Source organism: Hemiscyllium ocellatum, chromosome 18 (assembly GCF_020745735.1).
Source record: "Hemiscyllium ocellatum isolate sHemOce1 chromosome 18, sHemOce1.pat.X.cur, whole genome shotgun sequence".
NCBI classification, from domain to species: domain Eukaryota; kingdom Metazoa; phylum Chordata; class Chondrichthyes; order Orectolobiformes; family Hemiscylliidae; genus Hemiscyllium; species Hemiscyllium ocellatum.
This window is the reverse complement of record NC_083418.1, coordinates 10489378-10512973: the sequence shown is the minus strand read 5'-3', so window position 1 is coordinate 10512973 and position 23596 is coordinate 10489378. Positions and strand designations below refer to the sequence as shown.

The following is a 23596-nucleotide window of genomic DNA, read 5'->3' as shown; positions in this document are numbered from 1 at the left end:
GCCTTTCCATTCACCCTAACAGGAAAATTCCATCTCGGGACTCCCATTATCTCATTTCTGAAGGCTTCCCATTTTCCAGCCGTCCCTTTACCTGCGAACATCTGCCCCCAATCGACTTTTGAAAATTCTAGTCTAATACCATCAAAATTGGCCTTTCTCCAATTTAGAGCTTTGACATTTGGATCTGGCCTACACTTTTCCATCACTGGTAGGAGGACTCGCTAGTCAGGAGCACAGCCAGGCATTTCCGTGGCCGCGATTGAGGCTCCAGAATGGTGTGTTGCCTCCCTAGTGCCAGGGTCGAGGATGTCTTTGAGCGGTTGCATGAAATTCTTCAGAGGCAGGCAGAGGTCATTGTACACATTGGTACCAATGACCCATTTGGAAAAGGCCTAAGGTCCTCAAGAGTGGTTAGAGGGAGTTTGGCAGAAAGTCAAAACGCAGGACTTCAAGGGTAGCAATTTCGGGACTACTTCAGGTGCCATGTGTTAGTGAGAGTAAGAATCGGAGAATTTGGCAGACGAATGCACGGCTTGAGAGCTGGTCCAGGGATTCGGATTCTTGGATCATTAGGATCTCTTTTTGGATGGAGATGACCTGTACATCTTGAACTTGAACTGGAGGGGGACAATTACCCTGGTGGGAATATTTGCCAGAGTCACTTGGGAGGGTTTAAACTAGTGTGGCAGGGAGGGTGGGATCCAGAGCAGAAGGGAGATGAAAGAGAAGGTTGAAGATAGTAAATAAAAACTAATGAAAGCAAGTTAAATAGTAAAGGCAGTGTTGGTAATCCTGCTCTTAGACAGGGCAGGCAAGAGCACAACAGGAAGCAATGTAAGAGGCCTGACAGGTAAGGCAAATTAACTCAGGACATGGATGGTACATGGAACTGGGATATTATAACTTTTACAAAACATGGCTGAGGGAGAGACAGGGCTGGCAGTTCAGTGTGCCGGGAAACAAATGCTGTAGGAACGGTAGAAAAAGAAGCAAGAGAGGAGGGAGAGTTGCATTTTTGATTTGGGAGAACATCATGGCAATACTGAGAGAAGATACTCTTGAAGGTTTGTCCACTGAGTCTATCTGGGTAGAACTGAAAGGGGGGAGATCACTTTGACAGTATTGTATTGTAGGCCCTCCCCCAACAGTCAGCAGGAGATTGAGTAGCAAATATGTCAGGGGATCACAGGTATCTGCAAAAATAACTGGTATGTAATGGTGGGGGATTTTTAGCTTGCCCAGCATTGATTGGGACTACCATATTGTTCAACGCTTGAATGGAGAGATGTTTGTGGAGCATATTCAGGAAGAATTTCTCTTGCAGTTTGTAGATGACCCTACTAGAGACAAGGCAAACTTGACCTCATCTTGGGAAATACAGCTGGGCAAGTGACGGAAGCATTAGTGAGGGAGCACTTTGGGTAAAAAATGAGGTCTGCAGATGCTGGAGATCACAGCTGCAAATGTGTTGCTGGTCAAAGCACAGCAGGCCAGGCAGCATCTCAGGAATAGAGAATTCGATGTTTCGAGCATAAGCCCTTCATCAGGAATAATCCTGATGAAGGGCTTATGCTCGAAATGTCGAATTCTCTATTCCTGAGATGCTGCCTGGCCTGCTGTGCTTTGACCAGCAACACATTTGCAGGGAGCACTTTGGGACCAGTGACTATAATTCCATTAGTTTGTAAAATAGCTATGGAAAAGGCTTGGTCCAGTCCACTGGTTCAAGTTCTAAATTAGGACAAGGCCAATTTTAATGGTGTTAGACAGGAACTTTCAAAAGTTGATTGGGAGAAGCTATTTGCAAGCAAAAGAATGTCTGTGAAGTGAGAAGTTTTCAAAAGTGAGTTAATGAGGATTCAGGGATGCATGTTCCTATTAGAGTGAATGGTAAGGCTGGCAGGAGTGGGGAATCCTGACTGACTAGATTTATTGAGGCTCTGGCCAAGAAAAAGAAGGAGGCATATGACGTGTATAGACAGCTGGAGTCAAATTAATTCCATGAGGGTGTGGGCACACACCAAAAAAACATCAAGAAGGCTATAAGGGGACACAAGGTGGCTTTGGCAAATAAGTTAGAGGAGAATCTAAAGGTATTCTACAAGTTCCTACAAGTACATGAAGGGCAAAAGAGTAACTAGGGAGAGAAAGGACCTCTCAAAGATCAACAAGACCATCTATGTGCGGAGCCAGAAGAGATGGGTGAAATCCTAAATGAATATTTCTCATCAGTATTTACCATCCAGCTAGTCAGCTTGGGAAATAAATAGTGAAATCTTGAAGAGACTCCAGTTTACAGAATAGAAGGTCTGGACATCTTAAAAAACAATAATGTAGATAGATTCCTTGGACCTGATGAAGTCTATCCCAGGACTTTGTGGGAGGCTAGGGAGGGGATTGCAGGATCCAATGCAGAGATATTGGTATCACCAACAGCCACAGGTGGAGTGCCTGAAGATTGGAGGGTGGCTAATGTTGTGTTATTATTAAAGAAAGGCTGTAGGGAAATGCTTGGGAACTACAAACCGATGAGCCTAACGCCTGTTGTGGGTACGTTGTTCGAGGAGATTCTGAGAGACAGGATCTACAGGCATTTGGAGACGCAAGGACTCATTTGGGTAGTCAACATGGCTTTGTGTCTGGAAAATGTGTCTCACACGGATTTGATTGAGATTTTTAAAGGGCAGACTATGAAAATAGATGAGGGTAGTTAGTGCAGCAGACATTGTCTACATGAACTTAAGCAAGGTTTTTGACATGGTGGGTTGTTGAGTAAGGTTAAATCTCATGAGATCCAGGAAGAGTTAGCCAATTGCATCCACACTTGGCTAGAAGGTAGAAGACAGAGGGTGGTGGTAGAGGTTGTTTTTCAAAATGGAGGCCTGTGACCTGTGGTTTGCCACAGGGATGGGTGCAGGGTCCACTGCTATTTGTCATTTATACAAATGATTTGGATGAGGATTTAGGAGATATGGTTAGTAAGTTTGCAGATGACACCACGATTAGTGGTATAGTGGACAGTGAAAGGATTATCTGGGAATATAGTGTAATCTTCATCAACTGATGATCTAGGCTGATGAATGTCAGATGGAGTTTAATTTAGATAAATGCAAGGTGTTGCACTTATGTAGGTAAAACTGGGGCAGGACTTACACAGTCAATGGGAAGGCCCTGGCAAGTGTTTTAGAACAAAGAGATCTAGAGGTACAGGTTCTTAGCTCCTCGAAAATGGAGTCACCTTGAAGTGACAGGGTGGTGAAGGACATGCATGCTTTCATCAATCCGAGCTTTAGGGATGAAGGTTGGGACATCATGTTGCAGCTATACACGATGTTGGTGAGGCCACAGTTGGAGTTCTGGTCACGCGCTGTTCTAGAAAGGATATTATTGAACTAGAACGATTTACTAGGATGCTACCCAGGCTGGAAGGTTTGAGTTAAAAGGAGAGGATGGATAGGCTGGGACTTTTCTTCCTGGAGCGTAGGAGACCTTATAGAGGCCTATAACACCATGAGAGGCGTAGTTTAGGTGGATAGCCAACAACCTTTCCCCATGGTAGGCGAGTCTAGATGGTATAGGTTTAAGCTGAGAGGGAAGAGATACAAAAGAGTGTGGAGGGTTAATGTTTTCACACAGAAGGTGATGAGTGTCTGGAATAGGCTGCCAGAGGTAGTGGTGGTGGCAAGTGCACTTTTGTCATTGAAGAACCATTTGGACAGGAACATGAATGGGATAGGTATGGAGGGATATGGACCAAACACAGACAAATGGGTCTAGATTCATTGTGAAAACTGGGTGGCATGGACAAGTTGGGCTAAAAGGCCTGTTTCCATGCTGTAAACCTCCATGAACTATACATGAGGAAGAGGGCCTCTCAATCCATGAGGAATAAAGACATTTAATTCCCAACAGAAAGCTGGAATGGATAAGCTCAGTTCAGGTCAGGGTATTGGGTGGTGGGCTGTCATTGAGAGCTGACCCTAGCTGTAAGGGTCAGAGACCCTTTCCCCAAGCTTCATCCTGGGATTCAAAGTGGGTGGGGAGTCATTGATGACCCACCCCCACCCTGGAATCCTGGGATAAGATGGGGTAAAGACACATCTGAAAGATTCTCATTGGTGTGTAATGAGGTGGAAATAGATTCAAATACAGATATGAGTGAGAGTGTCTAAAAGTTTTGTCATGGAGATGGGTTCACAGTTAAACCCCAGGTGAGGAAAGGGCTGACAACACATAGTCCTCGTTAGCAAAATGGGTAATGTTGGGGACAAAATATATAAATTGGGAGTGAAACTCAGCAGATCTGGCAGCATCTGTTGGAAGAAAGCAGCGTTAATGTGTTGAGTCCAGTGACTCTTCATCAGAAATAACTACAACTGGGGAAAAGTAGTATTTATGCTGAAGACGTAGTGGAGTGGATGGAGAGTGAGCTGTCAGGTGGAGACAGAGGTCAGAAACGGAGAGAGAGAGGGGGAGAAGGGGAGAGAGAGAGAGAGAGAGAGGTGGGGTGTGGGGGGGTGGGGAGAGAGAGTGAGTGAGAGAGAAAGAGAGAGGGGGTGAGACCGGGTGAGAATGAGAGAGATATCAAAGGGGTTGTGAACAAGGAGACTATGGTGAACAGGCCAGATGGAGTGAAACTGAGAGTCAAGAGGATGAGAGAAGGAGCTGGCTGTGCTGAGAGCAGCTTAGGAACTGACAAAGCCTGGGTTGAGGAGGTGGGTAAAGGACATGGAAAAAGGGGTACAGATCCGAAAATGATTGACCTCGATATTGAGTCCTGAAGGCTGCAGGGTCCCGAAGTGGAAAACGAGATGCTGTTCTTCCAGCTTGCCCTTGGCCTGGCTCGAAAACTGCAGCAGGCCTGAGGCAGAGGTGCAGGCCGGCCAACACGGCATTGTGTCAAAATGGCAGGCAACAGGACGTTCAGGGTCACTTTTTGTGGACGGAACGTAGGTGTCCTACATTTTGTTTCCCCAGAGGAGAGGAGACTGTATTGTGAACCGACGCAGAGGGTAATTTCTGGCTGATGGGGTTGCCAGAAGGCAGATATAACAGAAACAGAGAAAGATAACACCATAAAGGGAGTTGAACAAGAAGAATGGGAATTTTAAATTTGTAACTGTAAGCTCGGAGTCAGAACTCACCTCCATCGATACAGAATACCACGGTTCTGCCATGTTCCCCACCACACTCTGGCACCTCCTCATGTAGACTGGGCTGGGATAGTCTCTCAGCTTCTCGAGGGCTCCACTCTGCCAGGAGGAACACAAAGAAATAAAAGGTCACTCCAAGCAAACACACCGGTGTCATGGCCCAACCATCCAATGAGGATGGATTCTTCTAATGGCACGTTTTCTGGAGTGGCCTCTTTGCTGTCTCAGACACAGTCTGTCCCTTCTCCCAACAGCATCCCCCACACCCTGACACCATTGCCCCCTCTCTCCCTCAGCTCCTGAATTCACCTCTCCATGGTCTTACCAATGTGGTGGATCTGTTCCTTGATGACCTCGCACTCTATTGGCCATCGTGGGGCAAGCTGTGACCCCGAGGATGTGACAGCATAAAGACTGAGGGGTTCCCGAAGGCGAGGAACGTGTCTCCCGGCACGATAGGCAAACACCAGCTGTCGGGTCCTCAGTAACTTGGGCTCACTAAGGAAGGAATCTGGAATGTTCAAATGGAAACAGTGCTTTACACCCCTATCATATTCCCATTAATGTTAGCACTGTCATCACCCTCCCATTCTGTCTGCCTATCTAGCTGTTAGATATGCAGACAGTCAGGCCCACACTGTCAGTGTGCAAATAGGTGTTCACAAATCAACCGTGTACAGAGACTTGATCTGCAGTCAATGAACCCCCACAAACGCACAAGATAAATCCCAGACAAACGTACTCCCTCACCCCAAACCCATACAGATACAAACTGCCCACCTCCCCTTAAACACACACACACAATATCCAACTATTGTCAAAATGCAGACCCCATGGTGCACTGAAACTATTCCTGGAGTTGTCACAAAAGCTAAATAGAACATAGAACATTACAGCGCAGTACAGGCCCTTCAGCCCTTGATGTTGCACCAACCTGTGGAACCAATCTGAAGTCTATCTATCCTACACTATTCCACTTTCATCCATACGTCTATCCAATGACCATGTAAATGCCTGTAAAGGTGGCGAGCCTACTACTGTTGCAGGCAATGCGTTCCATGCCCTTACTACTCTCTGAGTAAAGAGACTACCTCTGACATCTGTCTTATATCTATCATCCCTCAATTTGAAGCTATGGCCCCATCAATACTTTTATTTAAGTTTGCAAAGTGCCCAAACCTGATCATGCTTCATAAGCTTTTTTGATCAATTTTAAGCATGAATGTGAACAACCTGTCCAAATCTTCATCGTGATCAAATCATCCAATTCCCAAAACCTTTTGCATCCTATCTTACTCATGTGTGGTAAACATGTATGCTAAGGCCATGCCTTGCTTTCCCTTCGGTGAAGAAGTAACTCAGGTCCACATTTTTACTGCATTTTTACACTGGTCATAATGCTCATTTTCAGGAAATCCGTGTGCAATCATACCCTGAAACATAGTCTGGTTTGCCAAAGAATAACTATTTCAACAGGATTCAGGTTCATGCATTTATGAGAGTTTTATTTCACTCATCTCCCCCCTCCCCTGCTGATTACTAGCTTTTCATATTGACACAATCAATTCAAACCCAATTAACTCTAATTAATGCATCCACCACCATTTCCATCATTCTATTAGTTCTCAGACATTCCTGCAGATCAAACAAGAAGATAACAGCTCAAACTGTAAATGCAATTTTCATCCATGAGCCCACCAAGTCACTCCCCAGTGACCCCCTGCTCTTCCCTTCCCTCCATGTCCCTCCACCTCCCCCTCACTCTGTATAACGTTGGGACCCCTCCCTTCCCCCTCACTCACAGTGTAATGTCGGGACGTCCTCCTCTCCTTCCTCCTGCTCGGTCGAACTCCTGCTGACCTCAGTCTGCCCTCTGCTTGGGGTTGATGGGGATTCTCCAATTGGATTCATTCTCTCGGGGAGTTAGGGTCTGTCATCCGAACCAAGGACACCATGTCAGCACCTTTCACGACACCCCTCCACCTCACTTCCACTGTCAATATCTCCACTGTCAGCAATATTTACTCTGACTACACCACCACCACCTCCACATGTTCAGTCAACACCCCTCCAGCATCAATTCCTCCTCTCCCCCCATCATCAACACCCTTCCCCCTCCCCCACCACCATCAACATCCCCTCTCCCTCCACCAGCAACTCTCCCTCTCCCCAACCAACAACCCCTCCACCACCAACTACTCCTCCCCCTCCACCATCAACCCCCGCTCCCCCTCCACCATCAACTTCCCCTCCCCCTCCACCACAAACTTCCCCACCCCTCCACCATCAACCCTCCCCTCCCCCTCCACTATCAACTTCCCCTCCCCCTCCACCACCAACCCTCCCCTCCCCTTCCACCATCAACCCCCCCCACCATCAACTTCCCCTCCTCCTCCACCATTAACGACCCCTCCCCCTTCACCATCAACTCCCCTCCACCATCACCGTCAACTCCCCCTCCCCCTCCACCATCAACTCACCCACCATCTTCACCATCAACTTCCCCTCCCCTAATACCATCAACTCCCCCTCCCCAACCAACAGCAACTTCCCCTCCCCCTCCAATATCAACTCCGCCTCCCCCCTCCACCATCAACATCCCTCCATCTCCACCATCAACTCATTTTCCCGTTCCTCCATCACCACCCCCTCCACCGACCACACTGCCTCTATTGTCATCTTCCCCTTGTTCACTCTGCAACTGTCAGTATTTAGATCGTTAAAAATCACACAAAACCAGGTTATAGTCCAACAGGTTTAATTGGAAGCACTAGCTCCGAAAGCTATTGTGCTTCCAATCAAACCTGTTGGACCATAACCTGGAGTTGTGTTATTTTTAACTTTGTACACCCCAGTCCAACACCGGCATCTCCAAATCATGAGTATTTAGATCGGTCACACTGACACTGTCAGTATTTAGATCGGTCACACTGACACTGTCAGTATTTAGATCGGTCACACTGACACTGTCAGTATTTAGATCAGTCACTCTGACACTGTCAGTATTTAGATCAGTCACTCTGACACTGTCAGTATTTAGATCACTCACACTGACACTGTCAGTATTTAGATCGGTCACACTGACACTGTCAGTATTTAGATCGGTCACACTGACACTGTCAGTATTTAGATCGGTCACTCAGACACAGCCAGTATTTAGATCGGTCACTCTGACACTGTCAGTATTTAGATCGGTCACTCTGACACTGTCAGTATTTAGATCAGTCACACTGACACTGTCAGTATTCAGATCGGTCACTCTGACACTGTTAGTATTTATATCAGTCACTCTAACATTGTGAGTATTTAGATCAGTCACTCTGACACTTGAATGCTGCCTGACCTGCTGTGCTTTTCCAGCAACACATTTTCACTCAGACACTGTGAGTATTTAGATCGGTCACACTGACACTGTCAGTATTTAGATCAGTCACACTGACACTGTCAGTATTTAGATCGGTCATTCTGACACTGTCAGTATTTATGTCAGTCACTCTGACACTGTCAGTATTTAGATCGGTCACACTGACACTGTGAGTGTTTAGAACGGTCACTCTGACACTGTGAGTATTTAGATCAGTCCCTCTGACACTGTCAGTATTTAGATCGTCACTCTGACACTGTCAGCATTTAGAACAGTTACTCTGACACTGTCAGTATTTATATCGGTCACACTGACGCTGTCAGTATTTAGATCGGTCACACTGACACTGTCAGTATTTAGATCAGTCACTCTGACACTGTCAGTATTTAGATCAGTCACACTGACACTGTCAGTATTTAGATCAGTCACTCTGACACTGTCAGTATTTAGATCCGTCACTCTGACACTGTCAGTATTTAGATCAATCACTGTCACTGTCAGTATTTAGATCGGTCTCTCTGACACTGTCAGTATTTAGATCAGTCACTCTGACACTGTCAGTATTTAGATCAGTCACTCTGACACTGTCAGTATTTAGATCAGTCACTCCGACACTGTCAGTGTTTAGATCAGTCACACTGACACAGCCAATGTTTAGATCAGTCACTCTGACACTGTCAGTATTTAGATCAGTCACACTGACACTGTCAGTATTTAGATCAGTCACACTGACACTGTCAGTATTTAGATCAATCACTCTGACACTGTGAGTATTTAGGTCAGTCACACTGACACTGTCAGTATTCAGATCGGTCACACTGACACTGCCAGTATTTATATCAGTCACTCTAACATTGTGAGTATTTAGATCAGTCACTCTGACACTTGAATGCTGCCTGACCTGCTGTGCTTTCCAGCAACACATTTTCACTCAGACACTGTGAGTATTTAGATCGGTCACACTGACACTGTCAGTATTTAGATCAGTCATACTGACACTGTCAGTATTTAGATCGGTCATTCTGACACTGTCAGTATTTATGTCAGTCACTCTGACACTGTCAGTATTTAGATCGGTCACACTGACACTGTGAGTGTTTAGAACGGTCACTCTGACACTGTGAGTATTTAGATCAGTCCCTCTGACACTGTCAGTATTTAGATCGTCACTCTGACACTGTCAGCATTTAGAACAGTTACTCTGACACTGTCAGTATTTATATCGGTCACACTGACGCTGTCAGTATTTAGATCGGTCACACTGACACTGTCAGTATTTAGATCGTCACTCTGACACTGTCAGCATTTAGAACAGTTACTCTGACACTGTCAGTATTTATATCGGTCACACTGACGCTGTCAGTATTTAGATCCGTCACTCTGACACTGTCAGTATTTAGATCAATCACTGTCGCTGTCAGTATTTGGATCGGTCAATCTGACATTGTCAGTATTTTGATTGGTCACTGTGACACCTGCTGCACTTTTCCAGCAACACATTTCCACTCTGACACTGTCAGTATTTATATTGGTCACTCTGGTACTGTCAGTATTTATATCAGTCACTCAAACACTGTGAGTATATAGCTCGGTCACACTGACACTGTGAGTATTCAGATCCATCGCTCTGACACTATCAGTACTTATATCGGTCACACTGACACTGTCAGTATCTCGATAAGTCACACACTGTCACTGTCACCATCAGTATTTCAATTGGTCACTCTGACACTGTCAGTATTTACTCTGACAAGGTGAGTATTTAGATCGGTCACACTGACACTGTCAGTGTTTATATTGGTCACACTGACGCTGCCAGTATTTCAATCAGTCACATTGACACTGTCAGTATTTATGTCAGTCACTCTGACACTGCCAGTATTTAGATCGGTCACTCTGACACCACCGGACACTGTCTCTCACATACAACCCAATGATTGTTTTTACCCTCTGGTAGTTTTGTCTTCATTTATATTTTTAAAAAAAAGTCCCCTCTCCTTCGAACTTTGAGCCTTACAAAAGTATTACCAACCCTTTATTGAACTCATCCCCTTTAAATTAAAACAAACTGAATACCCTCACCTTGAAGTTCCAGACTCTGGCAATACCTGGACACATAGCCCACCTACAAAAAGAGAACAGTATGAAGATTAGAGCATACAGAATGGACCAGCCTCTCAGAGTCCTCCCCTCAGAAGGACAGAAGTGGAGGCACTCCCTGATAATTCCATTTCGAGCTGCACTGGTCCTGACACAGTGATTGATACTCAAATGTGACAGGACCTGGACAATATCCAGGCTTGGGCTGACCAGTATTCGCACCACACAGATGTCAGGCAATCACCATCTCCAATAAGAGATATTTCAATCACTGCCCCTTCTGGTGTATTTTTCTGAAAGGGTTAATACTCCGGAGTGCCCGAAGCTGCCTTCTTGAACCAATGCAGTTCATGTGATGTAGTCAGCGCACAGTACTGTTAAGGAAGAATGTATTTTTCATTCATTCATGGGATGTGGACATCACTGGCTGAGTCAGTATTTCTTGTCCAACCCCAATTACCCTGGAGAAGGAGGTAGTGAGTTGAAGTCACAAAGGTGTTGGACACCCACAGTTAGGGAGTTCCAGATTTTGACCCAGAATTATAGAATTTTTCCCATGCAGGAGGCCATTTGGCCCATTGTGCAAATTCAATTACCTTGTGCCAACCTCCTGCCATTTCCCCACATCCCTGCACACCATTTCTAAACCAATAATCATCCTATACCTTCCTGATGCCTCAATTGATCCTGCCTCCACCACATTTTCAGCTCATTCCAAAAAAATGGTTTTCCTCATTACCAACCTCCTTCAGGCCCACACCCCTGGAGCAGGGGGAACCTGAACTTGGGTCTCCTAACTCAGAGTCAGGGACATTACCACTGCTCCACAACTCTTAAAGTAACAAATGTTATCAGGTTAAGCAGCCACCAGTGAGCAACAGTAATAGAAACAAAATTAAACGATTAACAGATAGTTATAGAAAGTCAACAGAAGCTCATCAAATTAAAATGACATCATCCGGTCCAATGACGCACTCTGACCCCTGCAGTGCCCATCAGACTTGAAAAGCCTCAACCGTGCTCCTGAGCGCAGATGTAACTAGAAAAGAAGGGGCAGACTGTCAGGAATGACGAGACCCTGCATGGCTCACAGTCTGGACCAGGCCAAGGGGTAGACCCACAAGAAGGCTTGTAGACTTGTCTCCCCTCATTACTTTCTACCCTCCGCACTGGGGGGCCTGTAGATCAGGAGCGTGGGGCTGAAATGCAGCCAACATTTAGGGAGTAACACCTTCAAAAAACTAAAAATGGAGCACTTGACCATCTCCGCCAAGCCACAAACATTACTCAAGGCTTGGCACCCAGTGACATGACTCAAACTATGGTTGCACAGCACTCTTCATCCCAGAGCCCCAATGTAAGAGGGGAGGGCCCCTTTGTAGTGGGCTCTCCACTGAGGATCACTGCCACCAGAGGGCAAAACATTATGCCAAGGTGCGTCTGGGCAGCGGGCGAAGGTGGTGAAGTGGAGAGTGTGACGTTTTGGCTTGGGCTCAGGCAGAATTTATTAAAATAAAGCAAGATCTGGCCAAAATAGACTGAGAACTGCTATTTGAGGGTATACTGACAGCAGAACAGGGGGAGGCATTCAGACAGGAAATAAAGAGAGTGCATGCTCAACATGTTCCCTTTAGGGTTAAATACAGGAGCAATAGTGGCTCAGTGGTTAGCACTGCTGCCTCACAGCACCAGGGTCCCAGGTTTGATTCCAGCCTCAGGTGACTGTCTGTGTGGAGTTTGCACATTCTCCCCGTGTCTGCGTGGGCGTGCTCCGGTTTCCTCCCACAGGTCAGGTGAATTGGCCATGCTAAATTGTCCATAGTGTTAGGTGCATCATTCAGAGGATAGTGGGTGGGTAACTCTTCGGAGGGTCGGTGTGGACTGGTTGGGCCGAAGGGTCTGTTTCCACACTGTAGGGAATCTAATCTAATCTAAAGCAAACCCAGAGAACACTGGATGTTGATTAAATATTCAGGACTGGTTAAAAAGGAAAAGAGAAACGTATAAAGGTATGGAGTGAGCAAAACAATGGTGATCCCAGAGGAGTGTAGGAAATGCAGGAGAAACAGGAACAGAAACTTAAGCAGATCATGTAAAAACAACAGGGCTGTTGTAGTAGGTGATTTTGACTTCCCAACCATTGACTAGAACTGCTTTAGTGCCAAGAGCTTGGATGGTGCAGAATCTACTAAGTGCATTCAGGAAGGTTTCTTGAAACAATATGCAGATACTGAGATGAGGGAAAGGGCCGAAGTAGACCTTGTATCAAGGAATGATCCTGACCAGGTAATTGGAATTTCAATAGGGGAGCATTTTAGGAACAATTATCATAAATTTATAAGTTATGGAACAGGGTAAGACTGGTCTCTGGGTGAAAATGCTAAATTGGGGGAAGGCTAATTACAACAGTATTAGACAGGAACCGGAAAAATTGGATATGGGGCAACTGCTTGAAGGTAAATCCACATCTGGGAGTCGTTTAAGGCCAGTTAGTCAAGCTGCAGGACATGTGCATGTTCCTGTGAGAATGAAAAATAAGGATGGCAAAATTTGGGAACTTTATATGATGAGAGAAATGGAAAGGTTAGTCAAAAACGAAAAGAAAGCATACGTAAGGTTTGGGGAGCAGAAGACAAACTAGGCCTTTGAGGATTGTAAGGGAAGCAGAAAAGAACTTTAAGAGTGCTAGGAGGGAGCATGAAATGTCCTTGACATGTAGAATTAAGGAGAATCTCAAGGTATTTTATATATATATTAAAGGTACTGCAGTAGCTTGGTAAATGAGGGAATTTATACATGGAACCAGAGGAGGTGAGTGAGGACCTTATTCAGTGCTTTGCATTGGCGTTCAGCAAGGTGAAGGACATGGATATTGGTAAGATTCAGGAGGGGGCTTGTTGATACTCGAAGGTATGTTGATATCAAGGAAGTGGAGGTGTCTTGAAAAAACCTTAAGGTAGAAATATCCCCCAGGCCTCATGGGATCTATCCCAGAATACTGAAGGAGGCAAAGGAGGAAGGTGCAAGGTTACAGGAGGAGCAAAACAGACTCAATGGGCCAAAGGGTCTCTTCTGTACAGTATGATTCTTTGATGGTTTGATTCTATGATTTCATCAGATTGAGGGGAGCTTCCTACAGCTTCAATATTAATTATTTCAGAATCATTACTCCTACAATGGTGTTGTACAATACATCAGCCTCTAATTTGATTGGTAAATACAATCATTGTGTGCTTTAACTTCTGAAGTGATTAGAAGTTGCTTGATCCTATCTAAAGTAATTTGTTGGCTCAGGTTCCAGCAGCGTTCTCAAGTAGGTTCTTTGAGCTCAATCAGGTGCAAGTTCATAACTCTTTGAAAATGGTGCCATCTGCAGACAGGGTGGTGAAGGTGGCATTTGACACGCTTGCCTTTATCGGTCGGAGCATTGAGTAAAGGAGTTGGAACATCATGCTATGGCTGCACAATACATTGATAAGGCCACATTTGGAGTACTGCATACAATCCTGGTCACCCTGCTATAGGAAGGATGTTACTAAATTGGAAAGGGTGCAAAGAAAATTTACCATGGATGTTCCTGAGATTGGATGACACTAAGTGCTCAAGTTGCATTGAAGTCTATTTTATGCTCATGATTACGTCCCTGTTTTGTGCATTCACAGTCTGTCATAAATATGGCAGATTATATTGTGATCAGGAGCCTTCTTGGTTACTGGATATACAATGAACAGGTTAGGATAGGGGAGAACGTGCCTGGAGCCAGGCAGACTCAGCCCTAGTTCCAAATGTGTCTGGACTTCAGTGTATGTTACTGAAAGCAGATCCCATTCCTTAGCAGAATGAGACTTAAACGTTTTCCCGCATATTACACGGTTGACTTCTTCTCATGTGTTAGGCATTGTTCTCGGGAATATTTCGACAATTTCAAGGGGTAATCTGTTAAAACAACAGCATCCAAATCGTGTTATAGATGTGGTCAGCAATCTGGATTCTTCATCCAGAAGAAATGGTCAGTAGCTACTCTCTGTTTGGTAAAGATTAGATTCCACACAGTACAGAAACAAGTCCACACTGACCCTCCGAAGAGTAACCCTACCCTATATTTCCCTCTAACTAATGCAGCTAACACTATGGGCAATTTAGCATGACCAATTTACCTGATCTGCACATCTTTTGTGATTGTGAGAGGAAGCCAGAATATCCAGAGAAAAACCACACAGACACAGGGAGAATGTGCAAACTCCACACAGACAGTCACCTAAAGTGGGAATTGAACCCAGGTCCCTGTTGCTGTTAGTCAACAGTGCTAACCACTGAGCCACCGTGCTGTAATGGCAGCCAGCTTCAACAGATGTTCCACTTTGATAAATGGATGGATCTTAGATTTCACTACTTTGATTCCTGAAGTTAAACCCACAACAATTCTCACACTGTTTATTGTTTCTGGGAGCATAATCATAATTGAAAACCGTCATCTTAGTGCGGTAATTGGAGAGATATCTTCTGTCACCCTCACCTCACCTCTGGAATAAAGCTCCTTTGACACGTTTGAATCAAAAGCTGACATGATGGACAGGAGCTGAGATGCCCTGGCAGAACCCAAACTGGGCAACACTGAGCAGGTTATTGCTAGGCAGGTGCTGCTTAATAGCTGTGTTGACACCTTCCATCACTTTATTGATGACCGAGAGTAGACTGATGGAGCTGGAATTGGTCTGACTGGATTCGTCCGGCCTTTTGTGGATAGGACATACTTGGGTAATTTTCTATGCTGCCGGATAGATGCTAGTGCTGTAACTGTACTGGAATAGTTAGGCTATGGGAACGGCAAGTTCTGGAGCACACGTCTTCAGTACTATTGCCAGAACGTTGTTAGAGCTCACAATCTTTGCTGTATCCAGTGCCTCCAACTATTTCTTGATATCACATTGAGTGAAAAATATTGGCTGAAGATTGCTAAGTTAAAACATTGCCCGTTGATTGGAAGCTGGATTAAAGATTATAATGCTTTATGTCAGTTTCAGAATTTCCAGTTCACAGGATCCAGTGCCTGCTCTTCACAACAGACACAATCCCTTTACACACCTATCCCCCATCAAGATGGTTTCAGGACTCTCCATTTTTTCCCAGGAAAAAGGCCAGAACCATGCCCATCCATTGCCACTCTCCACCGCCTGATCTAACTGGTCCTTACTGGAAATAAATTCTCCTTTAACTCCTCTCAGTTTCTTCACATCAAAGTTGTGGCTATTGGTATCCTCAGTGAAGCCAGTCTCTTGCTGGGATATGTGGAACATTCCTTGTTTCCGTCCTACTCGGGTCCCTCCTTACAACTCTTTTCTCCAGTACATTGATGACACCATCAGTGCTGTTTCTCTTTCTGGCTTGGAATTAGGAATCGTGTCAATTTCACTTCCAAATTCCATCCTCCTTTCATCTCCAACTGGTCCACCTCTGACTCCTCTCTCCCCATTCCTCAACATCTCTGTTTCCGTATCTGGGGATAGGCTGGCCGCTGATATTCCCTACAAATCCATTGATTCCCACAGTTAGCTGGTTTATACATCCTCACGCCCTGCTTCCTGTGAAGACTCCATTCCATTCTCCCAGTGCTTCTGCCTTCGATGGGTTTGTTTTGATGATGCAATCTTCTGCAGGGGTCCTCAGAAATATCCATCTTTTACTTCAATCAAGGGTGGCATGGTGGCACAGTGGTTAGCACTGCTGCCTCACAGCGCCAGAGACCCGGGTTCAATTCCCGACTCAGGCGACTGACTGTGTGGAGTTTGCACATTCTCCCCGTGTCTGCGTGGCTTTCCTCCGGGTGCTCCGGTTTCCTCCACAGTCCAAAGATGTGCGGATCAGGTGAATTGGCCATGCTAAATTGCCCGTGGTGATAGGTAAGGGGTAAATGTAGGGGTATGGGTGGGTTGCGCTTCGGTGGGTCGGTATGGACTTGTTGGGCCGAAGGGCCTGTTTCCACACTGTAAGTAATCTAATTCCCACCACTGGATGGGCCTCTCAACTGTATCCAACACATTTCCTGTATTTCTGCCCTCACCCCTTCCCTCTCCCTCCTACAAAACCAATAAGGTGCCCTGGTGCTTGCTGTCCATCTCATCAGCATCTGCATCCAAATGACCATAAGCTGCCACCTCCATTGGAATGCCGCCACCAGACACACATTCCCATCCTTTCCCTTATCAGCATCCTGCAGCGACTGCTCCTTCCACGGCACTCTTTATCCACTCCCAAGACCTCTGCATACCCATACTACCTTCCCATGCAATCGCAAATGGTGTAACACCTGCCTGTTTACATCCTTCCTCCTTGCTATCCAAGGTTCCACACACACTCTCCAGGTTAAGTAGTAATTCACCTACTCCTCACCTAGTCTGCTGTAGTTGCTGCTCACCATATGGTCTCCTCTGCACTGGGGATATGAAACGCAGACTGTGTGGCCGCATTGCGGTACATCTGTATCCTGTCTACAAAATGACCCTGAGCTTCCAGTTACCTGCCAGTTCAACACACCACCATGTTCCCAGGCCCATATTTCTGACTTGGGCCTGCTGCATTTCTCCAGTGAGGCTCAACACAAGCTGGAAGAACAACATCTCAGTTTCCACTTGGGGATCCTGCAGTTTTCAGGACTCAATATTGAGTTCAGTAATTTTAGAGTCTGAACATCATCTTCTGTGTCTCTTATCCACACCCCCCCTCACTCCAGACTCTTGTCATCATATGGGCTGCTTTCAGCACAGGCAACACATTTTCATCCACTTATGCTCTTTCTTAGCAGCTCTTTGTTCTCTCTGGCTTTTAGATTAGATTTCCTACAGTATGGAAACAGGCCCTTCGGCCCAACAAGTCCACACTGACCCTACGAAGAGCAACCACCCAGATCTATTCCCCTACATTTAATCCTGACTAAGGGATACTTTGGGCTAATTCACCTAACCTGCGATCCGGGAAGCTGGAACACCCAGAGGAAACCCACGCAGACACGAGGAGAATGTGCAAACTCCACACAGACATAACTTTGTCTGGACATCTCTCTCTCTCTCTCTCTCTCACAGAGATACCACCATTTCCTAGCTACCATCAGTTCTGTAGAAGAGTCACCCATGTTAATTCTGCTGCCTCTCTGCAGATGCTACCAGACCTGCTGAGCTTTTCCATCCAAATAGAGTCACAGAGATGCACAGAAACAGACCTTTCAGTTGAATTCATCCATGCCAACCAGATATCCCAGATTAATCTAATCTCATTGCCAACACCATTCTTATCCATGCACATGTCCAGATGCCTTTTAAATGTTGTAATTGCATCAGCCTCCACCATCACTTTTGGCTGCTCATTCCATCCATGCACCACCCTCTGTGTGAATAACTTGCCCCTCAGGTCCCTTTGAAATCTTTCCCTTCTCATCTTAAACCTGTGCTCACTAGTTTTGGACTCCCTTTTTCTGGGGAAAAGATCTTGCCTATTCACCCTATCTATGCCCTTATTATAACATAGAACAGTACAGCACAGTCTGGGCCCTTCAGCCCTCGATATTGTGCCGGCCTTTTGTCCTACCCTAAGATCAGACTAACCTTCATTGTACTATCTTCCATGTGCCTATCCAAGAGTCGCTTAAATGTCCCTAATGTCTCTGACTCTACTTCCACTCCTGGTACTGCAATTCCACACACCCACAACTCTCTGCGTTAAAGAACCAATCTCTAACATCTCCCCTAAACCTTCCTCCAATCACTTCAATATTATGCCCCCTCATGACAGCCATTCCTGCCCTGGGTAAATGTCTCTGGCTATTCACTCTATCTATGCCTGTCATCATCTTATACATCTCTATCAAGTCTCTCATCCTTCTTCACTCCAATGAGAAAAGCCCTAGTTCCCTCAACTTTTCTTCATAAGACATCCCCTCCAGTCCTGGTAAATCTCCTCTGCACCCTCTCTAAAACTTCCACATCCTTCCTATAATGAGGTGACCAGGACTGAACACAATATTCCAAGTGTGGCCTAACCAGGACTCTACAGAGCTGCAGCATAACCTTGCAGCTCTAAAATTCAATCTCCCTGCTAATGAAAGTCAGCACACTATACACCTGCTTGACAACCCTATCAAATTAGGTGGCAAATTTGAGGAATCTATGGACGTGGACCCTAAGATGCCTTTCTTCCTCCACACTGCCAAGAATCCTGCCTTTAACCCTGTATTCTGTATTTTAATTTGACCTTTCAAAGTTAATCACTTCACACCTCTCCAGGCTGAACACCATCTGCCACTTATCAGCCCAGTTCTGCATCTTGCCAATGTCCCATTGCAACCTACAACAGCTCCACATTATCCACAACTCCACCAACCTTCATGTCATCAAAGTCACAAAGAGCAGAGGTCTCAGAATAAATCCCTGCAGAACACCACTGCTCACTGAGCTCCAGGCTAAATACTGGTACACAATCCTTTATCTGAAATCCCCAAATCCAAAAAGCTTTGAAATCTGAAGATTTTTTTGTGAAGTTTTTGTCTCCATAACAAGGTTGTTTGGCATGCAAACAGTTAACCCAACTCCACACTCACTCGACCCACGTCTCCCAGAGGTAAGGCCCAGCACTGGCAGGTGTCAATTCTGTCTCAGGGCTTGGCGTACTCACAGGTGGGTCTGCTGTTTGGTAAGATTATTAGAAGTTCACTGTTAAACTGTCACTTATTTCAAAATATGAAAAATTCCGAATTCCGAAAACCAGCTGTCCTGAAGGGTTTTGGATAAAGGATTGTGCACTTGTATTTTCCACCCACCACCACTTTCTGTCTTCTATGGACCAGCCAATTCTATATCCAGGCAGCCAGATTTCCCTGTAGCCCATGCTTCCTTACTTTCTGAATGATCCAACCATGGATCTTATCAAACGCTATGCTAAAATCCTTATACATCATATTCACTTTGAGGATCTTTGTCACATAAGGTTTGAGGCATGACCTGCCCCTCACAAAGCCATGTTGACTATCTCTAATCCAACTAAGATTTTCCAAGTAATCAAAAGTCCTTCTCTCAGAATCCTCTCCAATAGTTTACCCACCACAGATGTGAGACTGACCGGTCTGTAATTCCCAGGATCATCCCTATTCCCTTTCGTGAACAAGGGAATAACATTTGCTACCTTCCAATCATCTGGCACAACTCCAGTGGACAGTAGGGATGCAAAGATCATTGCCAAAGGCACAGCAATCTCTCTCTTGCTCTGTGTAGTAACCTTGCGTATAATCCATCTGGCCCAGGGGATTTATCTATCCTCATGTTTTTCAAACTTTACAGCACATCCTCCTTCTTAACACTAACCTGTTCAAGCATATCAGCCTTTTTTACACTGTCCACGCAACACCAAGGTCCCCTCTCAGTAGTGAATACTGAAGCAAAGCATTCATTAAGGACCTCCCCTACCTTCTCTGACTCCAGACACAAGTTCCTTCCACTATCCCTGGTCAGCCTTACCCTCACTCTCACCATCCTCTTGTTCCTCACATAAGTGTAGAATGCCAGAGCGTTTTCCTTAATCCTACCTGCTAACGCTTTTTCATGCTCTTGGTTCATTGACATGGTTCGTTGCAAAGCACTAAATCAAATATGGCCTCCTCTGTAGTTGACCAATCTACATATTAAGTCAGGAATCCTTCCTGGCCACACCTGCCAAAAACTGCTCCATTCTGTTATTACTTACAGAAGTGTAGGTTGCCTTAGGGTTGTTCTTAAATCCTATCCACTAAAGCATTTTCATGTCCCCTTCGAGCTCTCCTTTATCCATTCTTCAGTTCCTTCCTGGGTACCTTGTAGATCCCTGTCTGATCTTTGCTTCCTCAACCTTAAGTAAGCTTCCTTCTTCATCTTGACTAGATGTTCCACATCCCTTGTCATCCAAGGCTCTTCCAACCTACCATCCCTTCCTTATCTCAGTGGGATAAACCTGTCCAGCATTATCAGCAGGTGCTTCCTAACAACCTCCACATTTCTGTCGTGCATTTTCCTGAAAACATCAGTTCCCAATTTAGGCGCCCCAGTTTCTGCCTAACAGCCCCCTCCACCCTTCTCCCCTTGGCCTATCCCTCTCTTGACCTCTTCTGCCAGTTACCTGAAGGTTCCCCTCCAGGACACTAACAATCCTAGCTTGGTAATATATCGCTGTTTCTTCTGTGTCACTGGGTCAAAATCCTGGAATGCCCTCCCTTACAACACCGGGTGTGTGTACACCCCAAGGACTGCAGTGGTTCAAGAATGATTTGGAGATGCCGGTGTTGGACTGGGGTGTACAAAGTTACGAATCACACAACACCAGGTTATAGTCAGACAAGTTTAATTGGAAGCACACTAGCTTTCGGAGCGCCGTTCCTTCATCAGGTGGTAGCGGAGGGCTCAATTGTAAGGCACAGAATTTATAGCAAAAGTTTACAGTGTGATGTAATTGAAATTATACATTGAAAAATACCTTGATTGTCTGTTGAGTCTTTCAACTGTTCGAATAACATGATAGTTTCACTTCTTTCATGTGTAAATCACAAAATTATTCTTTTTTAAGAAGTTGCATTCTCAGGTTAACTGTAACAATTGGTGTTAGCTAGACAATATGTTGAAGGTGTTAGCCCCCTGTGTTCTCTCTGTCTATGCCACGATGTTTAAATTGATTCTAATCTAAAAAGTGAGATAGCAAAGTACAATGTAACTCTGCAAGTACAAATTCACCCCACAAATGTATGTGTGTGTGTGTGTGTGTGCGTGTTTGTGTGTGTGTGTGTGTCTGTCTGTCTGTCTGGGTTGGGGGTTGTGAGTGTGAGAGAGAGTGTATATATGTGAGCGTAGAGCGTCTTAAGTCTGTGAGGGAGTGTATGTGTGGGAGTGTGTGTATGTGTCTGGGGTGGGGGGTTGTGAGTGCGAGAGAGAGTGTATATGTGCGTGCATGAGTGTAGAGTGGTCTAAATGTCTGAGAGGATGTGTGTGTGTGTGTGTGTGTGTGTGTGTAGTGCAATGGTGGTCACCTGGAGTGTGACATAAACCCAAGGTCCCGGTTGAGGCTCTCCCTGTGGGTACGGAACTTAGCTATCAGCCTCTGCTCAGCCACGTTTCGCTGCTGCCTGTCCCGAAGTCCGCCTTGGAGGATGGTCACCCGAAGGTCCGAGGTTGAATGTCCTGGACCACTGAAGTGTTCCCCAACTGGGAGGGAACCCTCCTGTCTGTTGATTGTTGTGCGGTGCCCATTCATCTGTTGTCGTAGCCTTTCTACCTCAGCCTCAACCGGGACCTTGGGTTCATGTCACACTCCAGGTGACCACCATTGCACTACACACACACACAGACACTCCTACACACACACACACACACACACACACACACACCCTTACAGACACACACACTCAGAGACTTAGACCACTCTACACTCATGCACACACATATGTACTCTCTCTCACAGACACTCACAACCTCCCACCCCAGACACCCAGACACCCAGACACACACACACACACACCCCACAGACTTAAGGCACTCTACACTCACATACACACAGATATACACTCACAGTCCCCCAACCCAGACAGACAGACACAAACACACACACACACACACACATATAAGTTTGTGGGGTGATTTTGTACTTGCAGAGTTACATTGTACTTTGCTCAAAAACTGTATGAATTCATGTAAAACTCTGTTATCTCACTTTTTAGATTAGAATCAATCTAAACATCATGGCATAGACAGAGAATAAGGGGGCTAACACCTTCAACATATTGTCTAGCTAACACCAATTGTTACAGTTAGCCTGAGAATGCAACTGAGAATACAACTTCTTTAAAAAAATAAATTTTGTGATTTACAAGTAAAAGAAGTGAAACTATCATGGTATTCGAACAGTTGAAAGACTCAAAAGACAATCAAGGCATTTTTCAATGTATAATTTCAGTTACATCACACTGTAAATTTTTGCTATAAATCCTGTGTGTTAGGATTGAGCCCTCCTCTATCACCTGATAAAGGAGCGTCGCTCCGAAAGCAAGTGTGCTTCCAATTAAACCTGTTGGACTATAACCTGGTATTGTGTGATTTTTCGCGGTTTAAGAAGGCAGCTCACCACAGGGCAATTAAGGATGGACAATAATTGCTGACATTAGTTAAGTGACCACATCCTGGCAAGACCTGCCATTTAGATGAACAGCTAAAATCAGAGCTGCTCTATCCCAGTCTTTCAGACCCCTCTGTCAGTCTTTCCCCAGTATGTTTCAGGTTCTCTTTACCTCTTGATAAGTTTCAGTATCTGTTCGTGTCCTCACTGCTCCTGCAGTGTGCTCAGCTGCTGTCTGTCGCTCTGGGTTGTTGGATAACAGCTCTTGTCTTTCCAGTTTGCCTCAAGACGGTGGTCGTTCGTCAATCAGCTGCGCCAGCCCCAATCACTTGTATTACGACTCAAGGTATCGGATACTTTCCACCATCTCAACTAGTCTCCTTTCTCTCTCTACCTGAGCTCCCTTCGGTTTCACGATCCCTCTCTTTCTATTTTTCAGTTTCCAGCTACTTTCTTCTCATATAAGCAGTATCCCTTCGCTATCTAAACCATCACTTCCACTCCCTATCTCTGCCTCACCTTTTCACACACTGTTTTGTGCTCTGTATCTCCCACTCGGGGCCTCTCACTCTCAACTTACCTGCTTCAACCTGCGACTTGTCATTTTCCCGAGCCCTCGACCTCTTTATAGCCAACTGCCGCCGTGACATATAAAACCCCAGGTCACCTACTCTCCCAGTCAATTGCTCAAATTCTTTCTATTTCACTCTGACTCAATCAGCCCCACTAGCTCTCTCTCTCTCTCTCTCTCCCGCATTCTGCAGCCTGAGCTGAAACTTCCTCGGATGGTCTCCCGGCAACCTCTACAACAAAAACCAGCAGCTTCAGAAGCTGAGGAGCTCCTGTAACATCACAATAT

At 45.4% G+C, this 23596-nt stretch overlaps 1 protein-coding gene across 1 annotated transcript in view; it reads right to left on the bottom strand.

The window, feature by feature from the left end:
• agbl2 (AGBL carboxypeptidase 2) overlaps positions 1 to 23341 on the bottom strand; it is a 53798-nt gene extending 30457 nt beyond the window's left edge. Inside the window, exons 1-4 of the mRNA XM_060839162.1 lie at positions 23318 to 23341; positions 10600 to 10642; positions 5479 to 5664; positions 5145 to 5252 (exon numbers count right to left, since the gene is read on the bottom strand). Of these exons, the coding sequence (XP_060695145.1) occupies positions 5145 to 5252; positions 5479 to 5664; positions 10600 to 10642; positions 23318 to 23341 (361 nt within the window). The remainder of the gene's footprint in view (positions 1 to 5144; positions 5253 to 5478; positions 5665 to 10599; positions 10643 to 23317) is intronic.
• Positions 23342 to 23596: the final 255 nt, after the last annotated feature.